We start from the raw sequence: 16,062 nt of genomic DNA, 5'->3' as shown, positions 1-16,062 counted from the left end.
TCACTATCCTCATCCATCCAGCCCCCTTCCCGTTCCCATTCCAGCACTACACAGCCGTTACTTCACTGCCACACCCAGTCTTTTTATTTCTTTTATTTCTCTCCTTTCCGCTACTTACCCCCCCCCCCCCCCCCCCCCCCTTGCCCCCGCACCTTCTCTCCTGCCCTCCATCTAAACTGCAACACTTGACTATCCGCCGCTCCCATCATACTATCCCTCCCCTCCTCCTTACTCCCACCCAGTTGCCACTGCCATCATGCGCTGGTGCTGCTATTCGCAGTGTGGTTTCAGCTCTCTGAGACTGTGAGACTGCAGGTGTGTGTGTGTGTGTGTGTGTGTGTGTGTGTGTGTGTGTGTGTGTGTGTGTGTGTGTACTGCTGACAATTGCCTTGATGGCCGAAAGCTTTAATTGTGTGAATCTTTTTGTTGTGCCTATAGTGGCTCAGCATCTCCTTCTCTGGTATTGTAGACTAGCAATGGTAAGAAAAGTGCTTCTGTAGAAGAGAAATTTGTTAGCACTGAATAAAAGTAAGTATTTTCTGAAGATATTTGGCTGGAGTACAGACATACGGAAGTGAAATGTGCGCGGTATGTAGTTGACACAAGAAGACAATAGAACCTTTTGAAATGAGGTACTACACAAGAGTGCTGAAGATTAGATGGGTAGATCAAATAACTACTAAGGAGGTACAAAATAAATTGGGGGAAAATAAATTTATGACACAACTTGATTAAAAGAAAGGACTGACTAATAGGACACATCATTAGGTATTAAGGAACAGTAAGTTTTGGACTGGAGGGAAGAGTGTGTGTGTGTGTGGGGGGGGGGGGGGGGGGGGGGGGGTTAGGAGGAGACCTAGGTATGAATACTGTAAGCAGATTCAGATGGTTACAGATTGTAGTAGTTATTTTGAGGTGAACAGGCTTGTACAGACTAGAGTAGCATGATGAGATGCATCAAACAAGTCTTCAGAGTGAAGACCACATGAACAACATTACTGCAGAAGAGTAGGTGAAATGCATCAGCTACAGAAATGAAACATACAATGCACATATTTTGCATATACTGTATATTGTATTTTCTTGTACTGACCTTCCCTATCATGAACTTTCCTTGTTCTTCATTGTCATCTACACTGTTTAACCATTCATACACCTTCATGCTAGCTGCATGGCTCCAGTTCCAGTCAAGATCACAAGGAACTAAATGACACAAAAATACATCAACAGCTTGAGGTGGGATGTGTCTGAATTCTTCTGGAATGTGAAGCAACTTAAACACCTAAAAACAAAAAAATAAACTGGAGAATTTGTGGTATATTATTAACATGCACATCACGAAAAACCTCAACAGCAGCAATACAAAAAACATGTAGTATTTTAAATACACATTACAACACTCAAATGTATTAATATACAATTCCTTCAACAAATATGTGGAAGCATTCATATGGAATAACACACCAATTAAAATACAATCCTGTGCATTCCTACTATTAGCATATCTTTGTGGTCTACACAATGGAATACACAGCTGGGACAATTTTACCCCTAACGTATATTTCACAAAGTTGTATGTCTCTCTACATGCACTAACTATTATGCACGCACACAGGCACAAAAATACACACTTCTTACTCTAGCCATAATATTACAGTTAGCTATGAAGTTACAATTACCACCTACGAAAATATAAAATAACATTTTTTGTTTCTTTGCATGTACATGTTTTTAGTTTGATATGCATTGAAATTCCTGTACCATAGTATGTTGCTAGAACATGCAAAACAAAATGATGGCGCCCACAGACAAAGTGGAGGGTCATGCAGTAATTCAGTTTGTGCATTTGAAGGGCAAAACTGCTGCAAAAATCCATGCTGACCGGATAGAAGTGTATGGCAACAGTGAACCATCATATGACATAACATGTCAAATTCTTCCAGTATGGTCAAACAAGTCTAAATGATGATGAGTAAAATGGCACACCATTTCTAGGTGAAAAAATGGGAAACACTAGAGATGTGGAGATCATGGTGCTCAAAAACTGATGTATCACAAATTGAAGTGGTATTGGAAAAGTGAAAAGTAGTTATTGATTAGTTTTTAACGTCCTGCATGACTTTTTGAACAGGACGAAGGTCAGCACATGGTGGATTCCACAACTGCTCACAATGGCGACAATGATTCAAAAAGTGAGCCAAAATGATGCAGCAGCAGAAATACTTCAGCTATGTTAGTCTAATCCAGATGGTTTCTTTAGCTACAAAGTACCATGGATGAGTGGTTGCATCATTATGATCTTGAGAAAAAGGACAAAGCGAGCAGTGGAAACTTGTAGAATTATCCTACTGAAAGAGGTGAAGCCCTGACCATCATTGAGAAAGATGATACTGAGTATTTTTTTGGAACTGCATGGTGCGGGACTAACATACGCTCCTGGAAATTGAAATAAGAACACCGTGAATTCATTGTCCCAGGAAGGGGAAACTTTATTAGACACATTCCTGGGGTCAGATACATCACATGATCACACTGACAGAACCACAGGCACATAGACACAGGCAACAGAGCATGCACAATGTCGGCACTAGTACAGTGTATATCCACCTTTCGCAGCAATGCAGGCTGCTATTCTCCCATGGAGACGATCGTGGAGATGCTGGATGTAGTCCTGTGGAACAGCTTGCTATGCCATTTCCACTTGGCGCCTCAGTTGGACCAGCGTTCGTGCTGGATGTGCAGACCGCGTGAGACGACGCTTCATCCAGTCCCAAACATGCTCAATGGGGGACAGATCCGGAGATCTTGCTGGCCAGGGTAGTTGACTTACACCTTCTAGAGCACGTTGGGTGGCACGGGATACATGCGGACATGCATTGTCCTGTTGGAACAGCAAGTTCCCTTGCCGGTCTAGGAATGGTAGAACGATGGGTTCGATGACAGTTTGGATGTACCGTGCACTATTCAGTGTCCCCTCGACGATCACCAGAGGTGTACGGCCAGTGTAGGAGATTGCTCCCCACACCATGATGCCGGGTGTTGGCCCTGTGTGCCTCGGTCGTATGCAGTCCTGATTGTGGTGCTCACCTGCACGGCACCAAACACGCATACGACCATCATTGGCACCAAGGCAGAAGCGACTCTCATCGCTGAAGACGACACGTCTCCATTCGTCCCTCCATTCACGCCTGTTGTGACACCACTGGAGGCGGGCTGCACGATGTTGGGGCGTGAGCGGAAGACGGCCTAACGGTATGCGGGACCGTAGCCCAGCTTCATGGAGACGGTTGCGAATGGTCCTCGCCGATACCCCAGGAGCAACAGTGTCCGTAATTTGCTGGGAAGTGGCGGTGCGGTCCCCTACGGCACTGCGTAGGATCCTACGGTGTTGGCGTGCATCCGTGCGTTGCTGCGGTCCGGTCACAGGTCGACGGGCACGTGCACCTTCCGCCGACCACTGGCGACAACATCGATGTACTGTGGAGACCTCACGCCCCACGTGTTGAGCAATTCGGCGGTACGTTCACCCGGCCTCCCGCATGCCCACTATACGCCCTCGCTCAAAGTCCGTCAACTGCACATACGGTTCACGTCCACGATGTCGCGGCATGCTACCAGTGTTAAAGACTGCGATGGAGCTCCATATGCCACGGCAAACTGGTTGACACTGATGGCGGCGGTGCACAAATGTTGCGCAGCTAGCGCCATTCGACGGCCAACACCGCGGTTCCTGGTGTGTCCACTGTGCCGTGCGTGTGGTCATTGCTTGTACAGCCCTCTCACAGTGTCCGGAGCAAGTATGGTGGGTCTGACACACCAGTGTCAATGTATTCTTTTTTCCATTTCCAGGAGTGTATGTTTGCAAGGGGAAAATCATCACAGGAGGAGCATGCTACTGAAATATCCTGATGGGTTTTCAGAGGGCAATCAAGATGAAGCATTAACAGGAAGTGTTTTTGCTCCATGATAACATCCCAGCCCATTCCGCATGAACACATTTACACACGCTGCTTCTGTGAGCTATCAAATTTTGCCTCACGCTCATATTCTCTAGACACAATGCTCAGTGACTTTTTCTACTTTCCATGTATGAAGAAATCATACTGTGGCAGACATTTTCAGAATGAGGACAAGCTTATTTTAGTGTTGGGATGTTTTCTGAACAGTCAAAATGTAGATTTATACAAACAGGGTCTCTGCCAAGTCATCAATCATTGGGAAAAACGTGTCACACTGAAGGGCGAATACATTGATTCAGGAAACAAAATTTTATACAATTTTATATCAAAAAAATTGTAAAGCAGAGTTCAAATGCTCTTAATCCCTCCTGACAGCTATAACTGATCTCTTAATCCATTTATCCATTATTTAGCTTGTCTTTACTCTCATCACTGTTCTCTGAGTGTTGCCAATCACTTCCTCTCCAACAGTGCTTTGCTAAATTTTTGAGAATTTATTTTTCATTTAAATGCATTTTGCTTTCAATAAAACTCATAAGAAGAAATATATGCAAATTATTATTGAGGTCAATACTTTCTCATGACTTCAAAACAGGGAAAAATACAGGGGCAATGAAATCTTAGACATAAAAGCAAAATACAATGTAATCATTAATGTAATATCAAGTGTAATGGTTACCTTACAAGCTTCGTACTGGCCATTATCCAAAAATTTTACTTTAACATCTGTGGGATTTTTGTGAGAATCATACTTCAGAATAGAAAGTACCTGCACTCGTTTATACAAATTTTTATCTACTTCTATGGCACAGATGTCGTTCACCTGTGGAATTCCATGAGACAACCTGCAAAAGGAAAGATAAGTATTGGAAATAATTTTGGAACATTGAGGAAACTTCCAACTTAGTTTTCTCAAAATGTATATCCCACTGATAGAAACATATAAAAGTAAAAGATACACAGCACTAAACTTTCAGAATGGCCAAGCTGAAAGAGTTAACAATGCTGCTCAATCAGTGAATTCTATACTCTGATTGATAAAAAAAATTTAAGCATCCAGATGGGCTGGAGCGACCAAAATGAAACTTCATGGCGTGAGAGGGTATATGATGCCATCTAAGTGATAAGAAAGTTGAGTAAAATGGTAGTATGAGCCCACTTATCAATATGATCTTGCATCCCTCTGGCATGGACACAAGCATTGATTCACTTGGGAAGGCTAAAGGCTGTTAAAATAATTGTATCCTCTCCTGATGCAAGCTGGCTCACATCTGTTGTAATTGGTACTTGATATCTTTGCCGTTGGCATTGGGACTGAGCTGAAGTCTTAACTAGTCTTGCACATGTTCAATCGGTGACAAATCTTGGCATCTTGCGGGGGATGAGGGTATCACAATGTCATATTGACAGTTCAGAGAGACATGGCAATTGTGGACAAGCATTGTCCTATTCAAAAATGTCAGTACAATACTGTCACACGAGAGGGTAACATGAGGATGCAGGTTGTCTGTGACATACAATTGTGCCACCAGAGTGTCTCAGTCACTATCAACCATGACCTGAAGTCATACATGATGCCTCCCCAAACTACACCAGGGGTAACACCATCGTACTTCTCCAAAATATTGGAAGGAGGTTACCTCTCCACCAGTCACCACCACTCTCAGCAACAATGGCCATCCAGGATAGAGCAGCAGTAAAATTCATCATCATTCAATAGGAAACCTTTTGCCAGCTGCTTCCTGGTCAAGATGCCATTCAAAACATATTAATTTGTGATGTGGTACCAACAGCAGCCAACGCATGGGATGGTGATTTCTTTGTCTGGGCACTGCCAGTCACCAACCAATGGTGTGGTGTGACAAAGAATGTCACACAGAGTCCACTACACGGGTCGCACAGATGAGAAGTGGTTATGATGTGTCTTGTGCATTACGTGGCAATCTTCGCTTGTGGTGATCACGCAGGGCCAACTAGAACCTTTATGAGTATGTTTGCCTTCATATTTCCATTCTATCCAACACTGGGCCATTGTCACATCCGAATAACCAAAAAATCTGGGTAGTGGCAATTCAACCTGCTGGCCAAATGGAAACTCACAATGAGGTCCCTTTCAAACTCTTAACAAGTGCTGATAATGCAGTGTTACATGAGTACACGGCATGTCTACATTCTTCACAGTGAACAGTCAATATCTGACACTGTTTGCATCTACTATCTTACCATGTATAATAACAATACTGAACCCGAATGACACCAATGCTCTCTGGTAGCTGTTCTAGCTGTCGCAGAGAATTGCAGAATCTGTAGGTGTTATAGTCACATCTGACCACTTGTTCTGGAGGCTTCATTTCTCTCTCTCTCTCTCTCTCTCTCTCTCTCTCTCTCTCTCTCTCTCTCTCTCTCTCTCTCTCTTTTGAGGGGCGGGGGGTGATACTATTCACAGGTTCATTTCCTATTTTCTTCTTTAACAGCAATTCAGGCTATTGACCTGTTGCTATAACTCATTAAGAAAATTTTCACATTTTCTTTGCAACATATCTTCCAAGAAAAATTTTTCATTGGTGGTTGAAACAGCACATGGAAAGGTGGTCAGAATAACACTCCTCAGAAAAAAAATACACCAGAAGAAAACTCATGCACAGAAAAAAGACCATAATTGGAACTCTTCTCTAAAGAGAGTTAACCTGGAGTTGGAACGGCTGTGTATGTCATGTGCAGGGTCACATGTTGACATGGTTCCTCTTGATTTTGTCAGTAAATGGGATCATACAAGGTATGGCCTCCACCTCAACTGGAAAGGGATGAGTAAACAGGCTGGGCTAATAGCAGAAAATTTAGGGGTGGGCGGTGGAGGGGGGGGGGGGGGAGGCAGTGGAGGAGGTGCTGTCATGAGCAGTAAAATACAGTAAAGTACCAGAGGTTCTAAGTGTCAGAACAGGACATTTTTATGATAGAAAGGAGAGAAGGAAATGAAGTTTTCAGAGTGGTTACTACTGAAACAGATCTCCAGTTTCACAAAGAAATTAAACAAGTTCTGGCATACTGCATCAGCACAAACAGCTGTTGGTTAAAAATTTTCAGCAATCATCCAACTGTGTCTCAATGAATGTGAAATTTCTATCCTCAGATAGACAAAGAAATCTCATATTGGTGCTGTTCCAGTAGTTACTAAAGGATGGTGGTGATATACCATACTTCTCATTGCCTACAGCTGAATGGAAAGACTAAGGACAAATGAGAAAACGTAAGGGGTTCCAACAGCACAAAAAGGGATCTTTATGGCATAATTACAGCATTAGGTGAATTTCAGAGTTCAGACGGAAAGTTTTACAGGAATTTAAATACAGTCTCCCAGTTCATCTAGTAAAAATACATGAAAAAATGAAATAAACTTGTTTTATCAGAATATTCAGGGATGGGGGTGGGGTCAGGGATGGAGATAAAGAATAAAGTTAATGAATTGTTAATTTGTTTGAACACCTTTGTTAGTTTCATGATTAAATGGGCCAAACCATGTGGTCATCGGTCTTTCCTACCTGGAACAGGCAAGTAAACAAAACTACACAGCAAAGAAGGATGGAGTGCATAAAACCCAAGGAAAGATAACCCCGGGGTCTACCGAAGGTCAATAAAACCTAGAGAAAAGAACATGGAACAAGAAAAGGGGGAAAGAAAGAAAGGTGGGTGAGGTGTCCCATCCAGGAAGCAGCCAGAGGCACTCAAAGGCATTCCGTATACCAAAACCTTAGACCCCCGACAGCATAATACTGATTGAAGGTCTGCTGCCAGAACACCGATCCCAAGAGGCAAGGGATGGCAAGGGTAACACTAGTCAAGTAACACTAGTAACACTGCTCAAGGAATCACTACACATGAGGAAGGACTAACCAGTGCAGGGATGGATATGCTGAAGAGTATGAGAGATGGGTACCAACGCTGCAATGAAAATACTGCAGCAATATGGAAAGGAGCGGAGTACATTACATCCCACATGACCATAACCAAAGCCAGTGTGACTGGCAACCATCAAGCCATGAGCATAGTCTACTGCTGAAAATCAAAATGTACAAAGAATGGAGAAGAATTGGCAGCAGAGGGCTTCAAGTGGAGCCAAGTCTTTCAAACCATGTGGTAGGTCAAGAGAGAGCTGTGGATGGGGGATCTACCACAGAGGTGTATGGGAGTGGGCCTGGATAAGAGGTTGTAGAGGGGAAAGCTGGAGTTCCAAAAAATGGGACTGGATGAGGATGGCAATCGTAACCCCACATCTGTGGCACTGTTGGAGGAGGTGGATATCTATATTTGGAAAGAGGAGGCATTAATTTGGGTGCTCTGGGGAGCAGCAGATGTACAAAGCATATGCGATCAACTGTTGTTGGCACAAAACCCGCAATGGTGGAACCCCTGGCTCTGCTTGGAAGCTAATCATGAAGGTAATCCAAAAGGCCAGTCATACCCCAAAATGTTGTATTGGGTCCAGCATCCGCAATGTTGAAGGTGCTGCTGAACTATATTCAAGGCTCGCATGATCCAGACAGGATTGCACCATAGCTTGTAAAGCTGTAGCACAGCAGAGCAGGTGATGCCCCAGTTGGTATTGTTGAGGCATCAAAGGGCACTGAGGTGTGTCCAACATGTCTGCTTTAATGGACAAAGATGGGGAAGACATGTCAACTAGGCATCAAAGACCAGACCCAAAAAGCAAAGTGAATCCATCACTCTGAGGTATGGCCATGAAAGTACAGATCCGTTTGGTATGCGCAGTATGGCGATGACAGAAATGCATAACGTAGGTCTTGGCAGCTGAAAATTGAAAGCTTTGAGTCAGAGCCCAAGATTTTGCTTGGTGTATTGCTCCCTGCAGTCTGCATTCAGCAACACCCATTGCAGACAAACAGAAATAAATGCAAAAGTAATCAGCATACAAAGAGTGGAACACTGTAGGTTGCACAGCAACCATTGATAGCCACTAAGAAGAGAGGGATGCTCAAAACAGAACCCTGCAGAGCCCCATTCTCCTACAGATGGGAGATTCTACAGGAGGTGCTAAACTGTACCTGAAAAGTGTGTCACAAAAGTAAGTTCTGGATAAAAATCAGGAACGGACCACAAAGGCTCCACTCATGTAAGGTGGAAAGGATGTGATAGTGCCATGTGGTACTGTAAGCTTTATGCTCGTCAAAGAAGACTGCAACAATGTGTTGATGCTGGGAAAAAGCCATTCAGATAGCAGACTCCAGGTGGACTATCTGTAGTAGAACAACCATGGAAGAAACCATCCCAAGTTGAACCCAAAAGTCCCCAGGATTCAAGGACCCAATACAGCCTTCGACTCACCACATGTTCGAGTGCCTTGCAGTGGGCATTTGTTAAACAGATTGGATGATAGCTGTTCATCTGAAGACGCTGTTTACCTGGTATCAAAACTGGAATAAAGACACTTTCTCGCAACTGGGAAGGTAATTCCCGCTCAAAACATAAATGGTTGAAAACAGAAAGTATATGACATTGGCTAGCCACTGACAACTGTTGAAATATTTGGTTGTATACCCAGTCCAGTCCAGGTGCCACATCGCGGCACATAGCAAAGGTGCTGGCGAATACCCACTCGCTAAATGGGATGTTAAAAGGCTTGAGGTGATGGGAAACGAAAGATAAAGGAAGTCATTCGAGATGGTGTTTGAGAAGATGGAACTCAGGTGGATATTGGAACAGTCACTGTTTCCAGTGTGGTTTGAAGAGGAAACCTAAAATTAACAATGTCTGCATGGCCCAACGTACAGCCACCACTAGAGGCACACAAAGGACTGACCTGGTTCTAGCAGGCAGCTTGGAAACGATGAAGAGTTGGCAAATGATTATCCACAAAATAAGATTCCAGTAATACAACACAAGTTAAGAGATGAGAGAAAGAAGAGACTGCAATTCTGGAAGGTGATTATAGTAAACATTACAGTTCCATTGGAGGAGAGTAGTACAAGAGTGCACACGGACATCAAATGGGCTACAGGCAGACATCAAATGGGCTTGTATCGTTCATTGGGCCAAGTCAGTGTCCATCACTAGTAATGCGGAGTGACAACCATGAATGTAAGATTGGACCCAGATTGAGAGGGAGGGGGGCGACACCCCTTGGGATGTCAGTGGACAGGGGGCCACTTATCACAGGGCTTACCATCTTCTTTTCCTCCTTTGGAGGGTGAGAAGAGGTGTGGCCGGGAAGAGAGCAAGCCGCAGAAATATCAGGATCCAATGAGAACGAGTGGCCTTGAGCCCACAGTGTGTGGGTCCCACTTCCGACTTGACTTCTTGTCCTGCAGATGCCATGGAGAGGGGCTCTGACAGGAAATCCCACCCCAGTGGGTACCAATGAAGAAGCTCGTCTGTACAAGAAGAGTTTGGGAACTGCCAGGGAGGAGCAAAGGGAAGGGGGACATGATGGAGATAAAGAGGAGGGAGGAGGAGGAGGAGGAGGAGGAAAGGACACAAAAGAAGCAAAGGTAGACTTTAAAGATACTAGGTGGAGAGAGTAGAATTTTTGTCAAGTGTGGCTCCGCCTGAGACTGCAGTCGTATGTGTGTGTTGTGTTTGCATGTGTGTGTGTGTGTGTGGGGGGGGGGGGGGGGGGGCTTATTTCTGATGGAGGCCTTACTGGCTGAAAGCTTTATATGTGACAGTCTTTTTGTTGTGACTATCAGCACTCTGCACCTCCACTATAAGGTGAGTGGCAACTTCCCTTTTCATAATATTGTTTCTTAAGGATGAGTTACACCACAACATTATTCGATATGGCACTATTAAATGAAAATAAACAAAATATTATCAGCTTTCTGATTTGATTCCACCCAAGATTTACAATTATTTGAAGTGCAAATCTGGTTGAACCAAGCTGTTATAAAAGGTCCGTAATGTGTTTTTTTCTACCAGTTTGAATTCTCAACAATACCTACAATCTTTGAAGTCTGCACTCTAGCTTTTATTTCTTCATCTTGTATTACACTTATCACTGGTGTAGTACCTACAGATTTGGAGAACTGAATATGTTGTGTCTTTTTAAAATCGGGAGCAAAATTAATCACAGAAAACCAGTCACTGTCATTTTCAAGAATATTATTTACCATTTCTTCTATTGCAATATATATGCTCTGACTGATTACAAAACTAATGTAATGCACAAAAAGAACTAAATCTTTTGAGGATGCTGAGCACCACAGCTGACAACATTGATGAGTAAGAAAAACTACCTCAGCTGTACCATTACACATATTGTGTTATAACTGGCTTCATTCTTTTACTATTCTTAGGTTCTGGAGCTGTTCTAATGTCTTGCCATAAATGGTATGGTTGTTGTGGTGGTGATGATGATGATGAGGTCCCATACTCCTTGACAGAGCATAGGGGACGATGCGGGAGACCCGCTCTGCTGTACTATGCAAGGTCCTAGCAGAAGTGGTTTGCCACTGCCTTCCTAAGAACGTAATGGGGATGAATGATGATGATGATGATGATGATGACAACACCACGAGCTGTTTGTTGTGGGGAATGTTAAAAACCAGATACAAAAACACTGATCATAAACATCCTGAAAATCACCTGGTGGAAGTATGGTGATTAGACACAGACTGCTCCATGGGAGTTTTCTGTTTGTAGCAATTTGTGTCTGTTCGCCACACTTCCACTGGACCTTTACGGCATGACTTGAGCACAACTCAGCAACCTAAAGATGTTCAAAGAACGAAATGGTTGTAACACAACAAATGTGTAATAATAAAGCTGATGATGTTTTAATTAATCGTTAATAACTAATTCTGCTTGTTGCATATTAGATGGAAGTTAGCTTACATATATGGGAAACAGTGGAGTTAAGACTGAGCATTGTGGACTCTCATAAATTCTCTCTCCCCAATTAGAAGAATCTCTCCTGATTGCACTAGCTGAATTATTAAGTATGACTTAGTGCATTCTTTTAGTTACAACTGACATTATCCATTGCTTGGGTTCATCATCAACTCCATAAAGCCTCAGTTTATCCAGGAGAATATTGTGATCCACACAGTCAAATACCTTAGATAGGTCACAAAAAATATCAGTGTTGCTATTTTGTTATTTAGTGCTTGTACAATTTGGTGAGTGAATGTGTACATAGCATTCTCAGTTGAGCAATACTTCTGAAACATAAGCTGTGATTTACTGAAGACATTGTTGTTGCTAAGGTGGAGTTCTATTCTATAACACATGGACTTCTCAAAAATTTTGGAAAATGATGTCAACGGCAATACAGGTTGGTAGTTATTGACATCTCTCCAATCATCTTTCTTATAAAGGAGTTTAACAACGGCAAGTATTTCCATCTTTCTGGAAAAATGCTCAGAGGAATATAAATGCAAAAACAAAGTAAATTCAATATATACCAGGACACAGAAGCATGTGTTGCGAGTCAATATTGGAATGTAATACTTGTGACTGTCAAGTACACAGGTGATTAGGTAGTTTTCATGAAACATTTTTATGGTTTAGTGTGGTGTCTGTGTGTGTGTGTGTGTGTGTGTGTGTGTGTGTGTGAGAGAGAGAGAGAGAGAGAGAGAGAGAGAGACAGAGAGAGAGAGAGAGAGAGAGAGAGAGAGAGAGAGAGAGAGAGAGAGAGAGAGAGAGAGAGGAATTAGTAGTTAGTTAAAATCAAACAATGGAAAAAACAGACTGAAATAATGGCAATAAAATGAAAAGGGTTGATGCTACTCACTGTATAAAGGCTCCACCACTGTTGTCAGATTTGTCCACTTATAACCTCTGCCACGGTGACCTCATTCCAGTGATCCAGCAGGATCTTTAGTGTCTCATCAAATCCTTAGGCCAAAACCATAATCTCTCCCCCTTGTCTGTCTCTCTCCTCAACCCTACCACTACCCGAATGCCTGCCTTCTACATGCCTAATTAAGTCCATAGACCCAAACATCCAGGACACCCCATTGTCACCAGTAACTATAACCCCAGTGAGAGAATCTCTGCTCTTGTAGACTAATCCCTTCAGTCTATTACCTGCAACCTACCCTCCTACATAAATAATATCAACCACTTCCTCCTCCAGCTCTCCACAGTTCCTCTCCGTTTACTGCAAGGTGCCATGTTCGTCACTATTGATGCCAAATCCCTATACACTAACATCCCTAATGCCCATGGCCTAGCCCCTATTGAACACTGTCTTTCCCAACGCCTGATGGATTCCAAACCTACAACCTGCTTCCTGGTTAACATGACCAACCACATCCTCACCCACCGTTACTTCTCCTTTGAAGGCATCAGCTATAAACAAATCCGGGGTGTGGCTACAGGCACCCACATGGCACCACCCTTTGCCGATCTATTCATAGGACATTTAGAGGAATCCTTCCTAACCACCCAGAATCCCAAACCCCTCACCTGTAAGAGATTCACTGATGACATCTTCATTACCTGGACTGAGGGCGAGGACACCCTATCCACATTCCTCCAGAACCTCAGACCTTCTTTCCCATTCGCTTTAGCCGTCCTGTCAGTGGCAGGGCTACCTGTGAAACCAGTCATGTGAGCTACAAGCTAAGCTGCAACCACTGTGCTTCATTATAAGTGGGCTTCACAACCAACAAGCTGTCTGTCCGCATGAATGGCCACCAACAAATTGTCTCCAAGAAACAGCTGGACCAACCGGATGCTGAGCATGCTGCCCAACGCAACTTTCTTCATTTTAATGACTGCTTCGTAGCCTGTGTCATCTGGGTGGTTCCTATCAACATCAGTTTTTCTGAATTGCGCAGATGGGAACTCTCCCTGCAATATATCCTATGTTTCTGTAACCCTCCTGGCCTCAATCCACAGTATTATTACTTCTCTCCTTACCTCCCCCCTCCCCCCCCCCCCCACAATGCCTGCCTTTGCCCAACATCTAACCTCCCAAATGCACTTAGCTGCCCTGCCCTCTCTCCACCTTGTCCTTGTATGCTCCCCCAAAGAACACTTTACTGTCACCCCTGCTCTCCTTACCCCTACCAGCGCCAACCTCTTCCTTCCTCCCACAACCCAGACAGCTTCTCCTCTCATGGACAGTTGCTTGCAGCCTAATCCCAGCAGCGAGAGACAGTGGTCATGTGTGCAAGCGATGTTTGTGTGAATATCTGTGTTAGTATGTTGTCTATTTTAAAAGAGAGCTTCTTGGCCAAAAGCTTATTTGTTTGATAGTCTTTTTGTTGTGCCTGTCTGTGACTCACTTCTCCATTGTATGGTAACAATCTGTCCTTTTCATAATATTGCTAGTAGTTAATTAGTTAGTTAGTTTTACACTCTATGGATCATTAATTCGATTATTCGTAATGATGTAGAATAAATCATTTTGCAATCACAACAGACAACCATATATAAATACAGATGCATGCTGACAATTACTTTTTTTAATGCAGTTGTAAGACATTCTTATACACCATCTTTTACACATTACAAAGTAAAAATTCTACAGAATAGGAGTTGGCAAGGTGAAACATTTTCATTTGATTTCCAAATTTAAATTTGCTGTGTGTGTCAGTTTTTGTACCATTGGGTAAGTGATAAAAAATTTTGCTGGCAGTATTGTGCACCTGTAACATGGAGTAATGAATGTAATTTTTTCTTCTAGTATTGTAGTTATGGAAATCATTGTTCTCTTTGAACTGAAGTGAATTATTAACAACAAACATGATGAGAGAATAAATATACTGTGAGGCATAGTCAAAATACTGACCACCACATTTTATTCTTACATCTGGCTACAATTGCGTACATTAACTTTTACTGTGTCTTAGCTGAAACAGAAGTATTTTTCCCGAATACAAACCTGAGGTGCACATTTGTGAATGTTCAGCCTTTTCACCAAGTGAGGTGGCCCATTGGTTACCACACTGGAATCGCATTCAGGAGAACGTTGGTTCAAACCTGCGTCCGGCCATCCTGCTTTAGGTTTTCCGAGATTTACCTAAATCGCTTCATGAAAATTCTGGGATGGTTCCTTTGAAAGAGCACGGCCGATTTCCTTCTCTATCCTTCCCTAATCCGCTGGGACCGATGACCTCGTTGTTTGGTCCCATCCCGCAAATCACCCAACCGATTAACCTTTTCATCATGAGCAAGTGCTGCTAACCGTTGGACATCGCTATAAAAATATCAGCAAGTCAATGTAGCAGTTTGCAGCAGCTCGTGACCACCGGAATACACGGATGTACCTGGGTTTGCTATACTCCATAATATAATTTGGTAGAAAATCCGAAGAAATTCTGGTCGTATGTAAAATACACAAGCGGCAAGACGCAGTCAATACCTTCGCTGCGCAGTGCCGATGGTACTGTTATCGACGACTGTGCCACTAAAGCGGAGTTATTGAACGCAGTTTTCCGAAATTCCTTCACCAAGGAAGACGAATGGAATACTCCAGAATTTGAAACACGAACATCTGCTAGCATGAGTTTCTTAGAAGTAGATACCTTAGGGGTTGCGAAGCAACTCAAATCGCTTAATACGGGCAAGTCTTCAGGTCCAGATTGTATACCGATTAGGTTCCTTTCAGATTACGCTGATACTATAGCTCCCTACTTAGCACTCATATACAACCGCTCGCTCACCGATAAATCTGTACCTACAGATTGGAAAATTGCGCAGGTCGCACCAGTGTTTAAGAAGGGTAGTAGGAGTAATCCATTTAACTACAGACCTATATCATTGACGTCGGTTTGCAGTAGGGTTTTGGAGCATATACTGTATTCAAACATTATGAACCACCTCGAAGGGAACGATCTATTGACACATAATCAGCATGGCTTCAGAAAACATCGCTCTTGTGCAACGCAGCTAGCTCTTTATTCGCACGAAGTAATGGCCGCTATCGACAGGGGATCTCAAGTTGATTCCGTATTTCTAGATTTCCGGAAAGCTTTTGACACCATTCCTCACAAGCGACTTCTAATCAAGCTGCGGAGCTATGGGGTATCGTCTCAGTTGTGCGACTGGATTCGTGATTTCCTGTCAGGAAGGTCGCAGTTCGTAGTAATAGACGGCAAATCATCGAGTAAAACTGAAGTGATATCAGGTGTTCCCCAGGGAA

At 43.2% G+C, this 16,062-nt stretch overlaps 1 protein-coding gene across 2 annotated transcripts in view; it reads right to left on the bottom strand.

Moving 5' to 3' along the window:
- LOC126325742 (putative ATP-dependent RNA helicase TDRD12) overlaps nt 1-16,062 on the bottom strand; it is a 445,014-nt gene that overhangs the window by 131,016 nt on the left and 297,936 nt on the right. For both annotated transcript variants that reach the window (XM_049995275.1, XM_049995276.1), the window contains exons 17-18: nt 4,639-4,804; nt 1,094-1,282 (exon numbers count right to left, since the gene is read on the bottom strand). In XM_049995275.1, coding sequence (XP_049851232.1) covers nt 1,094-1,282; nt 4,639-4,804 — 355 coding nt within the window. The remainder of the gene's footprint in view (nt 1-1,093; nt 1,283-4,638; nt 4,805-16,062) is intronic.

Source organism: Schistocerca gregaria, chromosome 2 (genome assembly GCF_023897955.1).
Source record: "Schistocerca gregaria isolate iqSchGreg1 chromosome 2, iqSchGreg1.2, whole genome shotgun sequence".
NCBI classification, from domain to species: Eukaryota; Metazoa; Arthropoda; class Insecta; order Orthoptera; family Acrididae; genus Schistocerca; species Schistocerca gregaria.
This window is presented reverse-complemented; position numbering and strand designations above follow the sequence as displayed.